This window comes from Cupressus sempervirens, chromosome 10, assembly GCF_028749045.1.
Source record: "Cupressus sempervirens isolate cs-2001-9-10 chromosome 10, ASM2874904v1, whole genome shotgun sequence".
NCBI lineage: Eukaryota > Viridiplantae > Streptophyta > Pinopsida > Cupressales > Cupressaceae > Cupressus > Cupressus sempervirens.
Genome location: NC_143127.1, coordinates 894289301 through 894315758, shown reverse-complemented (window position 1 = coordinate 894315758; position 26458 = coordinate 894289301). Strand labels below are relative to the sequence as shown.

The 26458-nt window shown below is 33.1% G+C and overlaps 1 protein-coding gene across 1 annotated transcript; it reads right to left on the bottom strand.

Annotated features, from left to right (window-relative positions):
• Positions 1-16412: 16412 nt before the first annotated feature.
• LOC149536876 (wax ester synthase/diacylglycerol acyltransferase 3-like) lies at positions 16413-19955 on the bottom strand. Its single transcript, XM_089806364.1, has 7 exons — positions 19749-19955; positions 18255-18866; positions 18073-18145; positions 17916-18004; positions 17028-17225; positions 16799-16936; positions 16413-16553 (listed from the first exon to the last, which is right to left on the bottom strand). The coding sequence occupies exons 1-7, from the start codon at positions 19953-19955 to the stop codon at positions 16413-16415; spliced, it is 1458 nt and encodes a 485-aa protein (XP_089662490.1).
• Positions 19956-26458: the final 6503 nt, after the last annotated feature.

Genomic DNA, 26458 nt, shown 5'->3' with positions numbered 1-26458 from the left:
CATACTAGTTTCTTTCAGTTTAAATGATTGCTCAATTTGTTTTAGCTTATTGGCATGACAATTGGTAGATTCACAGTTAGCAGGGACGAAAGAATCAGTAGCTTTGAGCATATTACAGGTGTAGCTAGTAGTGGTAGGAATAGTAACTTCAGAGCCATGAAATGGGAATTTAATGCATTGGTGGTATGTGGATGGCACAGCGCGCATCTCATGTATCCATGGCCATCCCAATAGAACGTTGTAGGCTAAAGGAATATCAAGCACTTGATAGATGACATTCCTTTCGACAGGACCAACACGAATTGGTAAAGTCACAAGACCCAGTGACTTTCGTTCTACTTCATCGTATGCTTTAACAGTGATCTTTTTTCGAGGATCAACAAAGTCCTCAGAATAATCCAATTGTCTAAGCAAAGTAGTAGAGACAATATTTAGGCCAACGCCATTGTCAATGAGTACCCGACAAACACGTGTCTGGTTGATCATAACCTCAATGTGTAGAGGCTGATTGTGTGGGTGATTCAGTGAGTTGTCATCCTCATCAGAGAAGGTCATAAGATGAGGTGAGGTCAAGTGACCTACCATGGATTGAAATTGCTCAAGATCAAGATCTTGAGGAACGTTTTCCTCAGTGAGGGCTTTATCTAGAATTTGCCTATGATAAGACAAAATTTTAAGCAGCTCAAAGATGGAAATCTAAGCATTAGTTCATTTTAATTGATTGAGAACACTATAACTGGTTGCAGTCAAGTTCGTTGTGTGTTTTGCACCTTTACTAGATGGACCAACAAGGGCTTTGTCCTTGTCTTGTTCAAGATTTGAAATAGGAGGTGCAGGGCCTTTGAGCACCAACTTCGCATGAGAGTGAGTAACAACGTTAGCACAATGTTGTGAAGACACATTATCCATCTTATTGGAAGTAGGGCCTCTCAAGACAAATGGTGTCTTGGGTTTGTCGTTATCTTGCTTGCCCTTTATGGTAATAACGTCGTAGTATTCATAATCTATAGGTTCAACCATGTGAATGACATTGTCATCATTGGAATATGTGTAGTTGACCTTATTGTAGGGTTCTGGTTTCGAAGTTTCTCCTTTTTCATAAGCTGGGAAAGGCTCTTTGAATGCTTTGCGGTCCGAGTTTTTGTTATGTCCATCTACCACAAGTTCACCAGCATCAATGATGTCCTAGACTTTATGATGCAAGTTTATATAGTTGCTGGTTTTGTGTCCCTTGTTTTGGTGATACTCACAAAATGAGGTCTCATTCCACCATGGTGGACGTGGTTGTGTATCATAGGGACGAGGATTATCCATTGGTGAGATAAGCTTGTGTTGTAGCAATTTTTTGTAAACCACATCCAAAGGTTCTCCCAAAGGCGTATACTCTCACTTGGGTCGTGTTGCCCATGAGTTTCTCGATTTTTTTCCAGACGTCTTATTGTCAGGAGGAGGCTTCTCATCATTTTTGGCCACTTTGAGGCAATCTGTGAGATTAAATGTTGCTTTAGAAGGTTTGGTTGTTACATTATCAACAACCCCATCATGTACAATTTCTCGGTTCTTGTTGACATGTTTGGTTTTATCCCTGTTGGAAGTGGAACCTTGTTTGGTGTCTCTCTAAAGAGTGAGCTCACCTTTCTTGACCATAAATTCTTTGATACGAATAGCCTGTGTAATCATGTCTTCAAAGGTACGTGGACCTTGTAGTTGGACTCTATACACAAAATTAGGTAAGAGGTTATCAGTGAAAATGTCGAGCTTCTCCGTTTCTGGGATTTTACGAGAATACTTAGTGTATAGTTGTCTCCACCGTTGGAGGAAAGTGAGAAAAGGCTCACCAACTTTCTGTTTAAGGTTGCATAGATCTCGAATATTTACAGGATGTTGAATCTTATGAGAATATTGCTGAACAAATGAATTAGCAATTTCATCAAACGTCTTGATACCAGGAGGTAAATGTGAGAACCACTCCAAAGCTTGACCACCTAGGCTTCTAGGGAATAAATGCATGAGGTATGTTTGATTGTGTATAAACTCCATAGACAAAGCACCAAATTCCTGCAAGTGATCTTGGGGATCAGTAGTACCAAAGTACTTGTCATATCTAGGTAGTTCTATGCCTGGTGGGAAAGGCAGCATGTTTATACTTTTGTCAAATGGGAATGAACAAAGAGCGTCCAATGTATATGTCTTTGTGGGTTTCTCTTTCTCTTGCATCATCCGAGCCATTTGGTCTTGCATAATTTTTATTTGTTTTTGGAGTTTAGCGGTCTTAGTTTCTTCTTCACGTGTGATAATAGTTTCCACATCAAAATGTGTGGGCAATTTAGCCTTGGGAAAGTTTGAGAAAGTACTTTTCTTTCTCTTCATTGAGTAGAATTCCCATGACCTTCTGAAAGTTTTTGTCTCTTCAACATTTTTCTATGTGTTCAGGAAGGATTTCCACCTCTTCCTATTCCTCATCAGTTTCATTTTCTTTCTCTTTCTCTTTGTCATCCCTAAGTGGTTCTTGATATTGACTATGACTACCATATTCAGGTTCACGATTAGTTATTATAGGAACGTGTTCAGTTTCTGTGCGTTGTGTTTCAAAAGGGTCTGTTGAGAAAGGATCATACATTGTATTTGGGAATGTAGGACCCCTACTTGTCTTAGTATCCTCTTGGTAAAAAGGATTCCTAATTTGTTGCAAATTGGAAAATGTTCGTTGAATTTGAGATGATCTGACAGGCGAGGAAGATTGTGAAGATGTCTCACTAGCCAAACTGGATGCAGATTGTGCAACAAAAGGGAAGCGACCTCTGCTGTGATTATGGCCCCTAGCACAACCACATCTAAGGTTATCAGGATAAAATATGTTGCCATTTCTGGTTGTGACAGTCATAGGCAAGGACAAACAGCTAGAACCTGGACAAGGACTACACTAAGACTGAGTCTCAAAAAGGACAAGATAATAGCAAGAATGTTGTTCACTAAGGCACAAATGGTCTGATTTAAAGGCTAGAACAACCAGAGATTATGACCACTACAACACAGAGTATGACAAGCATTAAGAAGAGGACCAAAATTACTTATGAGACGAGACTAGTCAAGGTATAAAACACAAGTCTTCAGCTAAGTGAAGTGTCACTATTTCAGGACTGTTTGCAAACAGAGAGCGATAAACGGACACAGAAAAGGATAGTGTGCAGGCCGTAGATAGCTAGAACAGGCCCAAATTGACAATACTGATAAAAAGACTCACACGAAAAACCTTTACGGGTCGTGCGAAGAAGTTTTATGGGCTGCGCGAGGACATTTGTATCGCGCAAAGGTCAGTGATAGCAGTTTAATTTTGCGCGAAGATGCACAACATCAATTTAATTTTGTGCAAGAATGAAATGATTTCGCGCGAGGAGAATATAATTTCGTGCGAGAATGCAAACTATTTTTAAAACAGCAATTGATTTTGACAAATTTTGATCGTTCCAATAACCAGGCAGATAAACAGGCATGTAGAATAGCAAGCAAGTGATTTCAAGCATGTCTGAAAACAATGGACAAGGGCAAAAGCAACCTTGCGCATGAACAATCAAGTGACTTAGTTTTTGCTAATCCTTAAGAGAGCTATTTGTGTATGTTTTCAAAGAGTTTTGCAATCATTGCACACATTCCTAAAAAATGAAAAAGTTTGGCTTCTCTAAGGTTTTTAGTAATGGTTTGACTCTACAACTTTTATGACTCACAGGGGTGACCTCCAATCCCGGCGCACTAAGGTTTTGACACAGTTTGAGAACTTAATCTTTAAGAGCTACTAGGGAGATCTGACAACCCACAATGAACCACACCCGTGGAGATTTCTTCCACAAGGATATTTATATAGTGGTTGTCACTACCATGGCGAAAATGGCTATTACCGCTCGAGGTTCCGTCATCATAGTTTTCCCTGTAGAGGGATTGTCTACTACGGTTAACCCTTTCTAAAGGTGATCAACTCACAATAGTGTACCACAAGGGGACTTAGCTTCCAGATTCAAGGTTTTGACACCTTTTCACCTTTAGCCCGATCAAAGCAGACAGATTAATTTGACACGCTAAACTAAGATTATCTCTTAAAGATCTATGATATCTTCTCCTAGTGATCTATCAACCTCTCTGGAGAAAGGATGCCTTAATCAACAAGTTGAAGATTCATCTATCTGTGAGATTCTCAAAGTATCCTCCCCACCTACAAGGAATCCTTCTTAGAGAGGATTTTCACTAGGAATCCACCCCCTCAAGATCCATGAATAGTGTTCATGGGGGCTTAATTACTATGTATGTACAAATGTTAATTCTTGAAAACAAATCTATCTAAAAGCAATCAAAAAGCACACGGTGGTACACTTAACACTTTAACTAATGTGAGGTGAGTCCAAAGATGTGGAACATTTAACCCCTCACACAAGCCAAAATGAGTCCACAACTCAGAAACTAGTGAGTTCTAGAAAGCACAAAAGGGTTTTCTTGTGGAGCCTTTAACGCTTATGTCCTATAGACCCCTCCCCTTTAACATGGTGCTGAGCTTGCAACCACAGGGTGGAATGAGGGGCCGAAAGATTAGCAAGTCCAATAACCCAAAATAGCTAATTAGATCTATCACTAATATCTAAGCCTGCTAAATGAAACTAATAGAGATCACAACCTAGTATCAAATTATGCATTTGTTGTAAAATGAGAACAATAAAGGAAATACACACACAAGCTTGACATAAGAGATGTTTGTTTTAGCTCCAAATGAAGTGTTATCAGTCAAAGAGAATTACCTGGTAATCCTCGCAATGTGCTTAGTAGATGTTTTATCTATTTTTAGCAACTTTAGCATGCTTTTCCCATTGTCCCGCAAACCTCTGTTATGTTGTTCCAAAAAATTATATCATGGCCTGCGCGAAGAAATAGGTTCCGCACGAAGTTTTGTGCACACAAAAACTTTCTCGCGCGATGCAGAAAGAATCTTCTCTCGAAGATTTTGGATCCTCGCACGAAAATGGACAGTCTCGCGTGAAGATTCCTGAACCTGTATGGAATAGTATGGATAGAGAACAAAAAAATGGTTTTTAAAAAAAAAATAGAAAGATGCCAGAAAAATTGATTTTCGAGCCCCACAGTGGGCGCCAGAAATGTATGTGTGAATATGTGGCCTCTACTAACACACACACTTCAACACGGTCTTTGTATGTGGATTCATTCTGCAATGAACATTGGATTGTTCATTCGAAATTTTCCCTACAAAGCGACCTGTTGCCTTCTATCTAAAGGGAATTGCTTATAAGATATCCTTAGATTCGAGGTGTTTAAGCAACCAAACCCTATAAGAACGAAGGATTTGAAATGAAATTAATCTATATGATTATGTCGATTAATCTAGAATGAGAAATGCATGTTTAATCTAAGAACATATAAAATAAATTATACTAAATGTATGCATATTAAATCTATATGAGAATTAAACTAGGAAATGAATATGAAAGTAGGGAGCTCAAATGAATGCACAATCCAGCAGCGATTCGATGCAAATTCTCATTCAACCTCCCCTAAAATGAAGAGATGAGGGTCTCTTAAATAGACTTTCCTAAAATCCATCAACAGTTGAGATCAATTCGGATCAACGGTCAGGATTGAAGATGAGGTTCAGTCATAAAGGGAGATTCCCAAATTAAAGGGAGTTAACAGATTTAATTTGAGTAGAAAAAGGAGTTAACTGATTTAATTTGAGTAGAAAAAGGAGTTAACTAATTTAATTTGAGTAGAAAAAGGAGTTAACTGATTTAACTCATTTTTTATCAATAGTGAACTGGAAATTTCCCTTTCTGAATTGAAGAGAGATTTTGTTGAGATATTTAATTTAATAAAATGAGATATGTTCTCGTAATTACTTTTTCTATTTAATTAAATAATCTTTAATTAATTAGAGACACTTTTCTTATTTAATTAAATAACTTCATTTAATTAATTAGGAACGACTTCCCATTTAATTAAATAACTTTGTTTAATTAATTAGAAGTAAGTACTCCATTTAATTAAATAGTTTCATTTAATTAATTAGAAATACCTTTCCCGTTTAATTAAATAATTACATTTAATTAATCAAGATAGGCATATTTATTAAATTAAATAAATTTAATTCCATAGTACATTAGCCTTAAGATATAATTTAATTTAATTAAAGTATAAATACTTAGTAATTAAATTAAATATTAATCAATAGGTTTAATGTGACTAATATGAGTACGTACTATAGGAATTAAATAAGAAATATGATGAATGCAGATTAGGGTTTTTTGCATTTGACAATTAAGTTAAGTAGCAAGTAGCAGAATGAGAATTGCCTATTAGAATAGGTCTTAGGATTGATCAGGAATAGACCAGAATTGGTATAATGGAAATGAGCCAATTTTGGGGTATTACAGGGGATACTCTCCTAAAGTGTGAAAGATAGATGATGTAAAAGAAGAAATGAAACCATAAGTTCATAAACATGTATGCAAGAAATGGGAGCTTGGGTATAAGAAATGTGATGAGGGTAGGCATAAAAATATAATTGTCAAGAAGGTTTCAAAACATATAAGAGAACACTAGTAAAAAGAAAAATTCTAGATAGCTAAGGTAAAACATCAAATCTCTATCTTGGTCTTTGTTAAAAGTGGGTTTTTATTAGACATGGAGGTGAAACAAACAATGAGAGTATGGTGGTGACAAGGACAACCATCCTATAATTTATAATGATATGTTTTACTAGGGACAACATGTAGAGAAAAATACATTATGTCAATCTTTATAAGGTCGTATGAATTCTTTCATAATATAAGGTCATACTTTTAGCAACCTTCTAAGAAATTCATTTTTTCTTAATTTAAGTAGACATTATGTCAATTTTTTATAAGGTTATATGCATTCTTTGATAAGAATGAGTCATATATTTTAAGCATGTCATAATTAATCCCTTAAAGATAGCAGACATTTCATAGGCTTCACTTTTTATAATACAACATGATGGTCTAAAAAATTAATACTAGGAATTTAAGTGTTCGGGTGTGTAGTGATTCTTGAGCAAAAGAGCCAACCATTGTCCATGTGGAATAGATCCATTTCTATTAAAAATTTAATGGATGCTAGATTATGAGATCATTTTTAAAAATAAGCCTATATGATAGCATGAAGTTGTAGAAAGATACTATAGAAATGTTTAAATTACCATTTATAGAATTTATATTACACCTCCACCCTTTTCAATAAAATTATATAGGGAAATCCTAGATTGTGTATAACTGACATGGAAAAGGGTGGAGGGACCTCCGAGAGAGCAATCCAACCATTCACCAAGAGTAACACATCAATGAAACAATAAGTAAAATGAGTGTAATATGTGGCATCCACTTCTTTGTATAAGATCAAACTATTGGAAAGATGTCTTCCTACATGTTATTCGGGCCTATGTGGTTGTAGCCTTAAAATATTTGCTTAGTGATCTTCAATCTCAAATATAAGTATATTCTTACCAATATAATGAATTAAATATAAAATATGCATTGAGTTACAATATATAAAGGCATCATGATACATCGATCAACCCCGAGAAGGATTACATTCCCTAATAATAGGAAATGTATCATAACAGATAGGATAGATCCCAAATCATAAAGAACCTAACCTATAAGTGATGTAAGATCCAATGATTTTAGATATATGTCCAAACATAATATAATAACAAAAAATGATGCACCAAGATCATCACAAGTCATATATTTCCATTGCAATGTTCCAATTCACTAATAGATCATAAATAATAAGAAAGAACATGCTACTGAAGAGAAGAAGAATCACAACATGAGCTACAATGATCCAAACAAGACGTAATCCTAGGAACATGATATTGATAGGTCTAGGAAAAGATATGATAATCACATAAGCATACACGAATACACAAAGAATCACCAACATGATCTCTCAAACAACAAATAAAGAACTATTTTTGGTTGATGCAAGATTTCTGAAATATATATATATATATATATATATATGCTTTTACTGTTAGAGATAGACAATTATGGGAGGGGGGTGCAATGATTTTCTAGCACTTTTACACCAACTATATATTTAAGAACTTAACTATATGCATCCACAAATAATTAAACTGAAAAGTAAAGCACATAACAATAAGAAACTTATAACACCATGATTTGTTTTTGAGGAAACCTTGACCAAGGAAAAACCCCAATGGGGAAGGTACCCAACACAATGCACTAATCTAAAAATACTCTTATATGAGTCCTTACATACATTTAGTACATTAGTCCCCATGAGAGGTGTGAATCTTGTTAGATGTCTTAACCCTTTTTGGAGTTGTATTACAATGGGAGCTCATGTATCTACAATGATATTTAATCTATACAATGAGCAATAGATACAATAACAAAAGTGATTGTACTGATATCTCAATGTTTGATTAGTCCTTTGAATAACTTACATCTAATTTTGGCCATAGAAAATGAAGTCACATCTAATCATCAAATCAACATCCTAGCATCATCCATAAAGCTCACATATCATAAGCATATTATTCAACCATACTTTGTCCTATAATATACCCTTACAATTTTTTTTTATCTAGTTGGCCTTATTGATAGAACAAATGGTACATTTCCAAAAATAATTATTGCAACTTGCTAATGAGGGTTAAAATCTAGGATGTTTTTTATAAAATAAGAAGCAAGAGGGTGATGGTACATGGTACAAAAGAGACAATCCCAAAGGATAGACACTAGATACAATTAATATCACATTAACTATACCTAGTTACCATCAATATAAGAGAACACATTCTTAGGTCTACCTCTATCAAAAATAAAGGTGCATATATGAATCAAACACCAACCATAGTTAGCATTGTCAAAGATGATTATGGGACAAACCCCCATAATAGCTACAAATTCAAACCAAAAACAATCACCAAGGGCCCGAGTTAGCCCTTTAAAACTTTCATCCAACACCTAGTCACAAGAGGAAAAGAAACTGAGAGGAGGATGCATAATCGTTCACAAAAGACCCAACACCCATACTTAGGCCTTAGATAGTTAGTCCTATAATCTTTGACAAACCAAGGGTCCAATAAATAGCTAGACTTCCAGTTTAGGCCAATGTTCACAAAGTTCTTCAAGCCCACTACAAACTAATTTATCACCTCTATAGTGAAAGGATCCACCTCAATAGAAGCAATGAGAAGAAAGATCACAAAACTAAGGCCTAAGAAGAAACACTTCCAACCATCAAGATCGTAACCAATGGTAGCCATACAATACTTTCCCTTGATTAGGATAACCTTCATCTTCCAAATCACAAATATGAACTCCACTTCTATAGGAGACATCTCCTTAATCCAAGAAGTTGTGATAGAAGCAAGTGAAAAATCTCAATCCTACCTCTAGGGAACCAACCCTTTAACCATAACTAGCCAAAGGGAATGGGAAAATCTTCTAAGCTAGGAAAAAACCACCCAATAAAGGGGAAAACCAATCTTGAGACTTAGAATTACAAGCACATATCAACCCACCAATCAAGCTAACACTCATCCTTGGAAAAAGGTTGGATTTCTCTGTATAAGTTGTCCCTATGTTTCCAAGTAATTAAATTAATAAGGCAATTTAATCCTTAGGCCAAAATGCTTGATCTCTACCACTTGCCTTGTATTCTAAGATATAAACCTATCTTCATATTTCCCAACTAAAACATGTAGTAATTAACATATTCACTCAAGTGAGCATACTAACATCATATCAAAAAATCATACTCATCATACCCAAAATTGTGGCTAGAAAACTTTGAAGCAGGAGCATCCTGGGTGTAATGGCAATATTACATCACCCAAAAAATATTTTTCTCTTGTCTTTTCTATTTTAATCAAGACTAGTACACAAGGGGTTACTATTTCTAGGAGCTTACTATCTTTAGTAAGTTTGTCATATGAGCTCAAAATATTCTAATTTTCTACATGAAGGTTCATTTAAAAATTCTAAGCCTACCACAAAAATCTCATTGCTCTAGCTTAAGTATTAGAGAATTTATTGTAGATTTTTGGCACAAAATTTTGGAGAAAAATCTTTGAACTTAGTTTTGAAGGCCTTAGAGGCCTCGGATGAAGTTCGAAAACTTGACAGATGGGCACTTTTCAAGCATCGAGATTCAATATTACAAATTTAGTACGATTTTTTCCCTTGCAAAAAGGTTTCTTCATAGCTAGGTTTGATAATCATAAGCATAGGAGGGCCATTGACGTAGGACCATCTAGGTTGTAAGAGCAATCTTGCATCAACCAAAAATATTTCATTTCAGTTGTTTTAATAAGGTTGTCTTAATGCAGAGTTCTTGTTTGTGGAGGCTTACTGCTTAGTAAGTCAGTCATACAAGCTTGGAATGTTCTAATTTCAGAGGTGAAGGTTTGTTTTAGATATATCAACTTTGTCAATGGAATTTCATGGCCAGATTATATGTATTAGTGAAGCTATTGCAGATTTTCAGTGTGTAGTTTTGGTTTAAATACTTTAGGCTCAATTTTCAAGGCCTTAGAGGCCTCAAATGAGGTCTAAAAACTTGATGGATGGTGTTTGTGTCAATCCAAGCTTGTAGATCAAGAGCTAGCATTTTTGAAAAGTGGTTATAATAAACAATTGTTGCAACAACTTGAGAGTTATGGCCTTTCAAAGTTGGGCTACCCAAAATTTCTAAAATAAATGTCAAAGATATATTTCATTGACTTTATATGTATTGTTAGTGTCTATCAGCCCTAGGTATTAAGTTTGACCATCTAGAACCTTCCTGGGTGGCATAAAATTGCTTGTATAAGAAAGGCCAAACATTGTCTAGAATAGCTCTGGGTCATAGTTCGTAGCATTCTCTTGTAGATTATTGTAATGAAGGAACCCATGTGGGTTAGCATATTGCAATTGTGAATTCTATAATTTTGCATTTTCAGTGATAATAAGAAGCCCCTATTTTATTCTTGCAATTACTCTTTTTTCTTTATTTCAGTTATGTGCTTATGGTATTAAGGGGAACACCCTTCATCAAGTGGTATTAGAGTCAAAGTTCTTGAGTGTGTGGACAGATTGTTGATTTTGAGGCAATTCACACCAGAATCTTAGTTTGGGCTGAGTGTGTAGATGAATCGTCGATTGAGAAGTAGTTTGCACTAGAGTTTTAGCAAAACTGTGAAAATGTCTCCACAAAGAGAGTGTGGTAGAAGAGTTGTAGGTGTTACACCTAAGGGTTTTAGAGTCCTCTAAAGAAAAATTTAATAATTGGAAGAACAAATGCATAGAGGAATAAATCTTGTCATAAGAGATGAAAGCAAGGATAAGGATGAAGTAGAAGAAAATGTTGAAGTAGAGGCAATTCTAAACCCAGAGAAAGAGAGGCTTTTTAAGGCCATCTCCAAGATTGAAAAAAGACTTAAGTTTGAGGTTCCCACATTTTTAGGAAATCTTAACCTAGAGGAGCTAATTGATTGGATCAATGAATTGGAGGAGTACTTTAAGTATGAAGATATTTAGGATCTTGATAGGGTCAAGTTTGCAAAGGAAAAATTGAAGGGACATGCAAAGATCTCATGGACGGAGATTCAGTTTGAGAGAAATAGAAGGGGAAAGGAAAAAATCACCAAATGGGATTGCATGATAGCTAAACTGAAGTAACAATTCATTATCATAGATTATGAGCTTGATTTGTTGAAGAAAATGCAAGGGTTGGAGCAAGTGAGAAAATCTATTGAAGAGTACACCAAAGAGTTCTATCGAGTTCTCATTAGAACTAGCCATGTAGAAGTTGATAAGGAGAAAGTGGCCTATTATCTTAATGGGTTAAGGACAAGTATTTAGGATGAGCTGAGTTTGGTTTGAATGACCAGTATTGAGGAGGTATACCAGTTTTCCCCAAGAGTTGGGGAGAAACTGAGCAAGAAATTTGATAACAAGAATATTTGAAGAGGTTGCAGTGGAAGATCTAGCAGACTATTTATAATTTTTTTAATTAAACAAGACATTAATTTATATGTAAGAGAAAAACAAATTAGAGATCATAATGTGAAACACTGGGCATTTGAGTTACCTACAATAACTTGCTAGAATAAAGAATTAGATAGCTTATAATTCCAACTAAAATAGGAAAAGGATAATCTTTAAATTATAAAAAATGATATGAAATAATGATTTTGTAAAAAATATCCAATAAATACAATTTGAAAAGGAGAATAAATAAGAAGCTAAAATGATTTGTGTACTTGTTGAAAAAGTTGTATCTTGTGAGAGATTTTTAAATACTTAGAGGATTTCTTTAGGGAAATTTTTTGAGAGTTTTGCACACCAATAAAAACATAGAACATATGAAATGAGATAATAAAACTATTGAAAACAAAAATTGATACAAGTTTGATAAATGTTTTTCAATCATTGTTTTGTCACTAATGTCAAACCTACTATTTGTTGGTAAGACAACTACTTATATGATTTGAGAACTATCGCTTGTTTGATTGATGAAGATGATTTGATCAAATGATGTAACAATAGCACCTAGAGGAAAGGTTGAGTTATGATATGAAAAGGAGTATAAGAATCAGCTAAGATGGTGATATCATAGTATATTGATAATCTACTTAAGGTTGCAAAGGTTGGTTACATTGAGTGAGTTTAGAAGAACAAGTTAAACAATGTTTGTCTACCAAGCTTGATTGAGTGGACAATAGGTGTCGAGCAAAGTTAGTGCAAGCTGAGTAGAAAATTAGTTGGAACCAAGAAAAAGTCTATTTTAGTGTAAGCTGAGTAAAATAGTCAATGTTGAGTAAAGTTTAGTTAATTCCAAGCACTAGTAAACTTTAGTTCATCCTGAGTGTTTTTATAGTGGATGTCAAGCAATGCAGGATGTGTTGAGCATCAGAAGCTAGTTAATGCCAACTATCAACATTATTAGAAAGATCATGAATTCAATGGATATGAGCTGACAAGTTTGTTTTCTTGGATTGTGTGAACCATGTGGAAGATAAGATTGATGAGCTGGTGGCACATAATTCATTGTAAACTATTTTGAGGCGAATTCAAAAAGGATTGAAGGAAAAGTTTCTAGAAGGGAATAAAATGAAATAAGGGCTATATTTAATAAATCCTACCTAATTTTTCCTAATCCTAAATTGGAAAATGGAGAATGAATGACAAAATATCTTAATTCTCTATTTATAGAGATGGTTGGTTAGAAGCAAAGGTTTTCATGTGTGAGAATCTAAGGAAGACAAGAAGTCTAGGGTATTGCTTCATTCAGTGACCTAAGTGAAGAGTTTGCATTGGAAAGTTAAGAAAGAAGGCTTAAGGTTATGAATGCTTGAAAGGTGAAAAGGCTATCAGAGTTGGAGTGTATAAAAGCCAAGTAGAATGGAGGACTGAAATAGAGATTTGTATTCTACAAATGGAGTGGTAAGTTGTTATCAGATCAAGCCTTATTGTCACTCTTTAATAATTGTATCAGTGTAGGGTAAATCCTTTGGATTAAGGTTGACCTAATAGTCATTTGTAAATTCTTTAACTGAGTGACATTCCAAGTGAATGATCAAAAGTCCTCTAACAAGCCTCACTCTTAATAGGGTGGTTGAAATCCTTTAACTGGGTCACATTTAATAGTGTGTATTGTAACCTTTAGCAGGGTTGGCCTTTCATAGGGCATCACTTCAGAAGAGTGAGAAAGAGTAGCATGTTACTGATGGTTTTCCCAAATTGGGTTTCCATGTAAATCATTGTGTCAAGTGTGTTATTGAATTTGTTATGTTTCATGTTTACATTTATGCAAATTGATTTGACAAGTAGCCTACAAATTTTAAGTGATTACATAATCTTATGGATGCATGCGTGATGATAAATGTTTTATGGGTTCACTAAGCCATGAAAAGTTTTATTTGTACATCTAGACCTTGAACAACTGATTCACCCCCCCTCTCAGTTGTTCTAAAGAATTCCAACAATAACTTGAAAAGCAACAATGAAATTCACTTTTCTTACATAATCAAACATAAGCTTGTCCATGACAAGGATAGAGGAAGAGCTAGAACTAATGAGGATGTGGCAACTGATATAACTTTCACTAGTATGGGTCAAGATGCATAGAAGACCCATGAGTAGATGGCAGAGGAGACCCATGAAGCCTATGAAGCTACTCAGACTATGCAAGAGCTTGAGAGGAAGACGAAAGAGTAATTTTTTTGTCTTTTTCTAATTGATGATTGTTTTTTTCTGTTGGCTTTTTCTTGGTCTGGCTTTCTAACTAGATGTTCCACTGGCCTTTTCATTGGCCTTTTTTTTTGGCTGGCCTTTTTGCTTATTATCAGTTGTGAGACCTGTCTTTTTTGGCTGGGTTTTAATTGCTTATTATCAGCCATAGTTATGTAATTACTTTTGGGTTTCAAGGTCCCTGTAAAACCTATTTATCTAATAAAAAACATAAGCTCATCCATGTAATTTCAAAACATTTTAAAAAGAAACATTTAATAAATTTATAAAACTATAACCTATAAAAACATACATAGAAAAATATTAAAAGCAACAAAAAAAAGTAAAATTTTTCATCGAAAAATACTAAATGTAAATTACAATTATTTGAATTATGAATATTTAAAATACTTTTAAAGTAAATATGAAAAAATAAAAAACATAAATTAAATGATATATTTATTAAGAAACAATATAATTTAAAAGAACACTATTACAAAAAAAAGCCCCTTTTAGAAATATTAACTAACCTTCTTTTTTGAAGTTGTTAAAGGAGTTCATACATTCAACTATCCTACACACAAACTGTTACTCATTGTGGATGTTGGAAATTCTCTTGTTGGTGTTTGGACTTGTTGCAAACATGGATATTTTTTATTAGAAAAGTATCTTAATCTAATCAAACATTAAATGATTTACTCTATATAATTAGAATTTTAGAAAAGCAATGAGCTATTTTTTAATTTCTTGGTTTACTCAGGATAAAAGGATATATTTTAAGAAATGTAATTTTTCTATATTATTTAATATAAAAAAATAGTAATAATTTATAGAAAATACTAAGTTTGATATTATTTAATATAAATAAATAATATTACTTATCAAAACAATACAAATGAATAATATTAATTATATATAGAGTTCCCTCATCAACGAGGTACAATGTGCCGGCCGTTGTCGGCTTAATATAGATTGAATCATTTAATTTATAATTTGAAATTGGTTTATATTTTTAATTTTGACAAATGTTAGAACATGTTCATGATAGAAAGAATCTTTCTTTTAATTAGATATGCATTAAATCTAGGAAAGAAGGTGCATAAATTCTAAATATTGAGTTCTATAAAGATAATTATCATATAGATTTTTTAGTACATTTTTTCCTATGATTATTGAAATATTAAAATAATTAATAAAATCTAAAGAATGAAATTACATATCCAACATTAAGTATTGCTTACTTCTTTAAACATATATTTGCAAATTGTTTTCCATGAATGAATAACAATGATAACTCATTATCTATTATAAGTTTTGTTAAACAATTGAAATTATATTTTCCTCTTCAAACAACTATATAATTTTATGCTAAGCATACGACTGCGTAGGTTGCTAGGAGATTAATTTGGGGCTTATTGCTTGTAAAATTCACTTTTCTAGCCTAATCATGTCTCAAATTTTGCCAAATGTCCCACTTGATAGTGAACAAAAAGTGAAAATTATTAGCCAACTCCAATCATTTTGTGCCAATCTCAACCATTATACAAAATAATCCAAATGAAAGTAAAGCTAGGTTGTCACATTAATGCAAAAGGATACAACTTCACTTTTTTTCTCTTCAAATTTTGGCTTCAAAATTTGATTTTACTCCTTTTCTTTATTGATGAGAACCAATAGAATCTTAGATAAATTAATTTTTTCAGTTTTAGAAAATAAATGAAAATAACGGACTATTTAGAAAACCTTAAAGAAGAATTAAATTTGGAATTCTATTGGTCGAAGGAAATTAATTTTAGCACCTAAACGATGCCAATAGCATTCCTGCAAGAACTAATAATTACATATTCTAATATTACTTCTTAGAGTATTTGGTCAATGTGTTGATGTCTTGATGCAAGGTTTTCTACTTGTATTAGTACTATATTTTAGATACACACACCCAAACTTAGGGATAAGCTCTTATTATAATGAAAGAAAATGAAACAAGGCTTAAAATTAATAAGTACATAGTACGTAGCCAATGTGTTGGAGTCTAGATGTAAGGTTTTCCAATTGTATATGTACTATATTTTAGATACACCCAAGCTTAGAAAAACTCTTATTTAGAAGAAAGAAGACAAAAAAAAATAACTTGAAATCTAGGACCCAATTGAGTTATTCCTCGGTGGCCTCCATCATCTCATTAAAGAACTGAGTAAAACACTTGGCCAAAGCATCAGTATTCACATAACCCTTAGTGCCAATCACTTCCAATCGCACACTTCCCATGTAGCTCACCACAGTTAGGAGAAGAGTCTGTATAACAAAACAATTTGTTATATCAAATAATATCCTCCCTAAGAAATATAGTTTAGAACTATCATATTCATAACCTAAAAGATGGACTTCAAGCAACAGACACATATTCTTACACTAATAATCAGAAAAAAAAAGTGGTAAGAATCTGTCTGATAGGTATTTGGTGAGTAGTTTTTAGTTAATATTTTGTTTTTTGTTTGTTTTTTTTTTTTAACTTTTTTGATGGCCTCTAAATTACTTACCTGTGGAATCCCCGATACTAAGAAAGATATGCTCTTGACAGGAATTTGATTGAGTGCTATCTTATCCATGGGGCCGATCATATTTGATAATGCTAATGTTGTGTTTGCCAGTGTGTTATACATGCCAGTAGCAGATGCCTGCAATATTTAATAGTAGAAGCTTTAACTCAACCTAAAATTTGCTTGTTCTACAAATGTAATTAAATCGAGTTCAGCATAAACCACATACCCATGGGCCTAGATAACTGAGTAGTTTTCTAGTGATGAAGACTTCGAGTGACATTTTCTTTCTGTCTATGATTTGCTTGGCTCTTCGTACGAAGTCTAATGGACTATCCACATTAGTTACAGGCATAGGGATTTGTAGCATCCCAATGTGGTTTCCCCATGGTGCTCGACTATTAAGTTTCATCATTTCTTTTATATCCTGCAAAAATTCACAATATAAGTATGTTTGATCATATTCCAATTGCAGCCAATGAACAAGGTGTGTGCGTATATATCTTTTATTAATAGATTTATCGATCTATGGTAAGTAGTTGACAATTTTATTGGAGAAATATGTGTTAGAAAATTTATAACTTTTTCATAATAATTTTCTATAGTTTTTAAAATATTATGTATGGTTATCAAATCTCACTTTAATGATTTCTACTAAATGAAATTTTTAATTTAGTCATAATATTAAAATCATGTTTTAACAGTTCTTTATATTTCAAAAAAATTAAATAATCTTACAGTCATTGGAAAATGACAACTAGTAAAAACAAAATATTTGTGTTAGGAAAAAGTACTATTTTTTAAAAGACACTATATTTCAAGAAAAATTAGACTAAATATCTAAGAGTGATGATGGTTATTTTATTATATATCTTTCTTATAAGTTGAAAAAATATAATTTAATAAAAGCATTTGAAACATTATCTACAAGTATGTTTCTTTGGCATATTCCACAGGATCTTATTGTGTCTCTATTAATTATTAGTACATACTGATAATATTTAATTTTATGAATGGCATTAGTATCAACAAAAATACTATACTGAATACAATTATTCATCCCCGATGCTGAAATAATATCATATAAGTTTCAAGATGGAGAGATATTGTGCAGTACCTTCAATCCAGACAGTGCTCTTGTGTTCATGAATACAATTCCCGTTACTCTTGACTTCTCCATTTTCTTCCCGGCTTCTGTCGCTTCTCCTGCAAGAGATATGTATTACTATTACTCATTAGTCAAAATTAATATCATTAATATTCATTGCGCGCACCGTGAGAAAGAGTTGTCTCGAGGTATCGTTGAAATCCAGCGAATATAACGCCCATTACAACATCATTAACCGTCTGCGAAAGTATTTTACCGAAATAAGCCCACAATAATGAAAACAAATGTTTGGAAAGATTAATTAAACATATAGTGATTTATCAAATGAGAGTTCGATGAAGTAGTTACCCCTCCAACGAAATTCTTTATTTTTTTGACGTCTTCCATGCGGAAGGTGACAGAGGATATGACTTTGGGCAGCATTTCAACAGCGGGAGGCCCACGAAAGAGCAACTTGCTATCATCCATCCACATGATTCTAAGGAAGCTACTTATGAGATCACATAAAGTGTACCACATTACAAGAAGAGGCATGAAGAATAGCCTATGAAGCATGAAATACATAAATTCAATGGAAACCCATGATGACGAATGATATGGATTAACTCTTTTGCGAGGTGGAGATTTCATGAATGAAGGAAAGGTGATGGGGAGATTGGGATCATCTGATCTGGTTACACAGCAGAGAAGAAGGGACATGAGGGAAGTACCATCACCTAATGAATGGTGCATGTTTATGATTAATGTGGATCTGGCCTTGCTTGTATTGTCATTCAGAATGTGAAATGCCCACATGGGCCTACACTTTGGAAGAGGGGTTAAATGTATAGTACTGATATACTCTCTCACAAACTCATCATATCCAGTTTGGCCCGGAGGAAACTCAGCTGGAACAATTACATGATCGTCCACGTTTACTTGTGTTTCCACCCAATGCAGATCTCCATGTCTATTCTCAGTCTGCCATCATATCAATAAAACCAATTATTCAACAAATATTTTAGAAGTTAATTGGTTTGAAGAACTATTTTTGGTTTGGTTAGGATATATTGTAGTTGAACTAGTATAGCTACAATTGTAAAGCATTTAACATCAAAATTAATATAGATTCAATATTTATGATCCAATCCGCTTTTTCTTAGCACTCTTGTGGTCCATTTGGGTTTGGAATTAATTGAACCAGAATTGGTAGGAATAAATTCTTAAAAAAATTAATCTTCAATTTGCATGTCGAGTTTCATAATTTTTTAAAAATCTGTCCAATTGAAAATTGACAAAACATGTGACAATTTCTAAATATAAAAGAAATGCAAAGTTTGTTAATGCCAGCAGCCAAACTGATAGACTTTTAAAGTATGACTCCATGTATAAAGAAGAAATATGCACAATTTGAACAGGAAAAATCATTCATCAAATATGTGCAGATAAAAAAACAAGTGAACGATACGACCCTGTAAATAATTCAGTTTAGTTATTTGATCTATTATATTTGAACTATGATATATTATGACAAGTATGTTAACATAAAAAGTACTCTAGATATTCTAAATCTCTGTGATGTATTGCATATAATGTAGCCTACTCCAAGTGTATAGTTAGATTCTTGAAGTAGATTCTATTTACTCTTATTCCAAGTATCTAGTTAGATTTCTGGAAGTAGATTCTATTTACTCTTATATTTGATCTATTAATAGGAAAAAAATGAACATTCTAAATAGAGGCCAGGATAATAATACAAGATGATTTCTATTTATATTTAAGATCTATTTTATTTGAACTATATTCTATGAATAGAATTATAAACATTTGCACAGAAGCGTCATGTAAAGAAAAGCTACAGACCATCTTACAACAAAAGCGTGGGTTGCTTGGCAGAAGAACATTTTTAATGGCTTGCTTGGCGCTACAGACATCAATGGCTGCTTCCAGCTCAAAAATGGCCTGCACGCATAATGAAAGTAAGGGAGTACAAAATGTCTGACTCAACGGACTCACCGCTTCGCCCTCTGCATTACTGTCGACCAACGATGTTTCCACACTCAGCTCCATCAAACTAAATATTTTTCCTCAATCAAATTTTCTCTATACGTAATTGTGAGAGCCAGAGTTAACAAAGCTTGATATATAAAGCCTCCACTGACATTTTCTGATCTTTTATTAATGAGCATTAAATATTGGCGTTGAAAATAACGACATATTTGTCATACTTTTCATTACACTCCGTTCAACTCAACACCCAATTTATTCGGCGACTTTTGCAAGAGAAAAGGCGGACGGAAAGGCCCAAATTAAATTGTTACTCAAGATGGTAAATTTGTTGTTGATTACATTTATGAAATGTCCCGTAAAGATATCCGTCCCATCGATCTGGCCATCAAATTTCAGCGTAAGTTTATTTTATTGAATAAAGCCAATAAATATATATCCTAACTGGTTATATATTTAAGTTGATAATAGTGTGCGAAGGTAGCTATCCCCCATTCAAATTGTACAGTTAACCAATTTTTAAAAGATCGAAAACATCATCAATTTTTTTGAAAATTTCAGCATTTGATCTTAATGATATGCATAGTTTATAATTGAAAACAACAAAAAATTTGGAGAAAAAATCACCAAGTTTTGGTGAATCTAGAAAAAAATAAAATGACTGTGTTTTGTCTTTAGTGCATTTTGGATGGAGATTAACACGTCCCATAATGTGCACAATGATTGCCTCATAGTAATAACCTTTTAGGTGCCTTGAATTTTTTGAAACATATCTTTGAGTTTTATTCGAACCACTATTCATGTAGATTTGTTTCCTTACCTAAATAGTAGCCTATAGTAAATTAGTCACTGAGCCAATATAAATAAAACTAGATTTGGGTATTAATTGAGATATGGAAATTAAATAAATAAACTAATTCATTTAGTTCATTTGATATCAATTCGATTATGACAGATATTGTTAAGTGATTTTGTGTATGGTTCTTACAAAATAATATATATCTTTGTGAGAATGAATCTTGTATGTTACGCAAGGATAGATCTTATGTGCCTACATAGTAAGATTCCCCTTCCATTATAATAAAAAGCAATCGCTAAACAACAATTTACCATATACAACTTTAAGTGTTTCTTTTAAGAATGTATGGTAATATATGATGCAATTATTATAGAATTAAATGTGGACATCAATAGAATTTGTAAACATTGATCATAGAGAACTTGCACACGGACATTCTCATTCATTATGTATGGTTGTTATATCAGAATGAAAAATAAAAAACATTTGTGACAAAAATTTGCATGTGATCTTAGAATCTAGCATATTGATCATTACAAACTGTGGAAACTTTATGAATTTGAAAATACAAAGTGTTGTGTAAGGTAAAATAAGTTCTTATATGCACTTAAAATAATAATACAATCACAACACATTTAAGATGTGTCACAATAATGAATGAACAAGTAAACAACTATGCAAAACTACAAATTAAATAACAAAAGAAAGATATAGTAGTAGAGAAGTTGTAATGATCAACATTTTGACAACAAATTCCACATCAACAATATATGCAAGACACGAAAGTCATTCAACTAAGTCAAATGTTGATTCCACAAATTAAGCAAATAAAATTAATTTCTATTAAAAAATAATATGAAAATGTTATGGGATTTTTCTTAGGATTAACCATGGATAGGAAATAACAATTACATGCAAATATAACCAAAGTTAGAAAATAATAAATTGCACATAATAGAACACAAGACACAAAGATTTAATGTGGTCCATCCAATCCCTGGGCTACGCCCACCAAACAACGACTCCAATATTATTATTATCCAGTGATTACAACCTAATTACAATCCATAGTCCCTTATAGCTCAATATTGTCGCAAGATGCAATTAGTGCATCACACCTTATGAAATCCCTAACACTAAGCCATTTTATACATGTATTTTTGCCACCCTAGGGTTACAATTAGTTACAAGATGTCAGCCCAAAAATGTTGATAAAATAGCCTTGAACCCTGCCAAGGAATCATGTAGTGCATTCAGTACTTCCTTGATTAGTCACCAAAAATCAACAATTTGACTACCTTGTCAAATAGAAAATGGTACACATCAGTCAATATTGAAGTTGATGAAGGATCAACCCCACAACTCCCAAGAATCACCTGCATGAAAAAAACAGTCACAGAAAGAGAGAAGCAAAAGCTAGTGAGGTTGGAATTCCAAGATCCATAGTTTTGACATTCTTGATAAGAAAAATGAGAGATTTCTATTATCATAAGTGAATCAGGCATTGCAAAGACATCAATCTTTATAAAGGAGATCAAAACCTTAACAAGAATCTAACCTAGGTTGCATGATAATAATTAATAAAAGAATTAATTAATAGATGCCTAAAGTTTAGCTTAAGTAGAACAGAGTTAATTATAAAATATCTAATTACTCTAACACCTCCCCTTAAGATAAACATAGAGAGTAGCTAAAAACCTAGAAACTACTACCAAAAGTGGAATTGGGTCTCGACAACAAAGCTTGAGGAGGTACCCAAGTACAACCAAATCTCTATGAAGAGGACAAATAGAGAAAACCACATGGGAAAGAACCTACTCTAAAAAGAGATGGAAAGAATGTTGAATGAACTTAGTAAAGGACTAAAGAAGCCTCCAAACTAGAAAATGTCTCAGAAGATAGGAAGAAAAGATGATTATGAAGAATACCACTAAAGCATGTAGAAGGTGCAAAGTTCTGTCAAAAGTAACTATTGATTTGAAGAACCTCCACTAGAATAGAACCTAACTAAGTAGATGTAGTGTCTGCCCTCATTCACATCTTTTCTGGACATTGTTGTTGTTATTATCAGACTATGATAGATTAGTTTTATGCTTGATGGATTAGTGGTATTGTTTTGAGACTATAAGACATTATGTTATGGATTCAGTTGGTACATGATGAGATCATTTAGACTTTACATTTCATGCATACCTGATGATCATTATATTGCTTTTAGTTATTGTTGATGATTAGTTAGATGGTTTATTATCTCATGTGTTTTATTATGGATACTTACCCCATACTTGCATGTGTATGGTGTGCGTTTTTTCTTATTGTATGGCATTTTTGATATGGTTAAGGAAGGGAGTCGTAGTCACCTGCTTAGTCGGGATCTACACGATGCACCACTTCTTGCCATTGTCTGTTTAGCTTAGCATTATATATATTGTATGTACATGCATGGTTTTTCTACAGGTTGCAGGTACCGGGTATCGACTTCCCTGAATTGCCAAGATGAGCGTACCCTATTATACTATCTCAATGATAAGAGAAGGGAGATAAATTCTCAAGTCCAAATCCTAGACCCTTAAGCCAATTGTCCTAGTGAGGTAGGACAAGTATTTGGATATTTTACCCACCGAATGTGTCGGATGACATGATTCGTGATTTTTAACCCTTTAGACTGATTTTGTGTGAATTGCTCTATGATGGGTTTTCATATTTTATCTTGGAGGTCTATGGTGAATTTTCTATTAATTAAGTCTTAATAAATATATTTAATTAATAAATTAATTATTTGAGAAAATTAATAAAAAATATCATGATGTTTGATATTTTGATTATAATTAATTAAATGTGAATTAATTGAGGAAAAAGAATTAAATAAAAGAAAATTAGAAATTAAAATTAATAATAATTATAAATAATAATAAAGTAATAAATAAATAATAATAATAAAAGTTATAAAAATTAAAATGAAAGTTATAAATATTTAAATAGAAATTATATAAAAAGTAAATTGGAGTTATAAGCTTGCATGGGAGTTAACACACTTTTCTATTTCTCTTATGTCAACAACACGGGGGTTAGTGCATTAATTAAGCACATGGTGTCTACAACCTTATGACCCATCTAGAAGGTTGGAAAAGACCCATGCTTAGTTGGTGATACCTTCTAGCTGTTTTTAGAGGCATTCTAGATGTTTCTTGAGAGCTCTTTATATTCAGGCATTCCTAGAAGCTTAGACATAGCGTTTGGAGTGCAATTGGAGCATTGGAGGATTCGAGAACTCTGAGGAAGGGAGCTTGCTTTGCGAGTTTTCTGAGGAAGAGCGAATTAGCATCAGAATCCAGGTAGATTCTTGTGATTTTACTTATGCTATTTTCGCATCTTACATTCCCTGTCTTCTTCGTGTCTTCCATATGTCTTCTGAAGAATTTCATATTTTTATTGTATGCATTCTCAGTATGGGCAGTTTAATTCATTTGAGAAATTTATATGCATAGATCTTAAAAGAACACGGGGGCTAGGGTTTAGATTCATAGTCAAACCCATTAGATTAATTATTGAAAAAAAAATTGAGATCAAAGACTTATAGGAAAATTCTGAGAACTGAAATTTATATATGTTTATATTTCCAATTTGAATACATATATATATATATATATATATATATATATATATATATATATATGCTGTGATATTTGATTAAACTCTGTATGTATATATATATATATATATATATTTCATTAAAAAAATTCAAATGTCACATAATTCACAGCGAGCGAATGACACGTCGCGATTGAGGAATGTGTTTTAATAAAACACAATTATAATTATAAATTTGAACGGGTGGGGGGACGTGTTTCCCACTCCTACCGGCGGTATTGCCAAAGCAAACTGTGGTACCGCAGCGTACCTGTAGTTTGCAGTGTACCTACGATCGTAGTGTACCCTGCGATTCGCGGGTCATACATATATATGTGTCGGTGGTTATAAACTCGCCGTGTGTTGTCAAATGTTTATTCAATTTTTTATATATAATTCGTTTATAAGTTAATAATTATATATATATATATGTGTGTGTGTGTGTGTGTGTGTATATATATATATATATATATATATATATATATATATATATATATATATATATGTATTTATATATATATGTATTTATATATATATGTATTTATATATATATGTATTTATATATATATGTATATATATATGTATATGTATGTATATACATTATTAATAATAAATAATTGATATATTAATAGATATTTGAAATTTAAAGAGTAATTCTTTAATAACAAGTTATTTTATATTGTTGAATATAGGTTCAATATAAGCTTTTATTTTAGAAAGATGAATATGAAAAGAATTTCAAATATTATTTTGAAAATGATGGGGGTCTAAATGGGAATATAAGAGACATTTAGAACATTTAGAAAATTGAGTTTAATGGTTTTTGGGGAGAAACTTTTATCTACCAATACAAAAACATGGGTTAGGTTAAATGTGAAATTTATCCACTTGATATTTAAATTGGAAAATGTAAACTGAGACTTTTGCATTTCAATTCAAGTTTGTAAATTTAGCAGAACCAAAACATGTGTTTGCATTGTGTATTCTTTATGCTATTGTTTTGGGTTTTGGGTTGGCTAGTGTTGACCAGTTATAGGACGTCTACCAGAGGCTTGGGAGTTATGTGATTGTGATGTCATGATGATGTTTTAATCTCGATCTTTATAAACCCAACCATGGTTATTTGATGGAATCCTCTATGTATTGTTTGTAATTACTGATTGTTATAGTTGAGATTCTTATGTATGAGACACTTGACTTAACCATTTCTGGTCATCGATCAGTTATCCTTGGTTAATTTCTAGTCGTCATGATGGGACTGTAATGTGGATTTATTCTTGATGATGTCATGATGTGACATGTTTGACTCAACCATTTTTGGAGTCTTCGATCAGTATGATGAGATATATTTTGGTTATTGAGAACCATTGGATACTTTGATTATCAGTGATGCTTCAGTTGCCAATAGAGAGCTGTTGTGATCATGATTTTCTATGGATGTTTGCTCATGGAGATTTGATGCTTTTATGCATATTTGATGATTTTATTATGGATTATCTTTTGTGATTTTGAGATTTATGATTCCATGAGCTTAGGGTAGGATATCCGCATGTAGTGACGGAAAGTGGCTTGCAATGGGGGTCGGGGCCCTAAGAGGCTACTAGGGTAACTCATTGTAAGTTGGATTAATAAGTGATAACATTCACACCTAATACTAATTGAATGAACCTAAAAAGATAAGTGTTTTGTTCTCACCCATGCCTTGAGTGCTTGTACAGGCTAGGATGGGAGTAGTGAGAATGCATGGTTGCGACCTTGCATTCCGTAGTATGCCTAATCAGTATGAGAGGATACTAGTGGCTGCATGAGATCAGTATGGACCCGTGGAGTTTAGCTAACTGTCAGGGTAACTTGTACGTGATAAGTGTGATGACACTTTTCCGCTTGCATAGTAGGTTCCTACATGTCATTGTGTGCCTCTGGGATTAGATGTCAATTTTTTGTTTGGAACCTTTGAGTTAGTATACTTTTAGGATTCTTGGACTTATAGAGATTTGTGCTATGTGATTTTGGATAGCCTGTTTGGGACTTGAGATTATCTCCTCAGCACGGTGGGAGTGGACCTCTTAGGTACCACGCGATCGGGTGGTAGTGTATTTTCCACTTTTATCATTTGAGATTCATTGAGACATTGTGG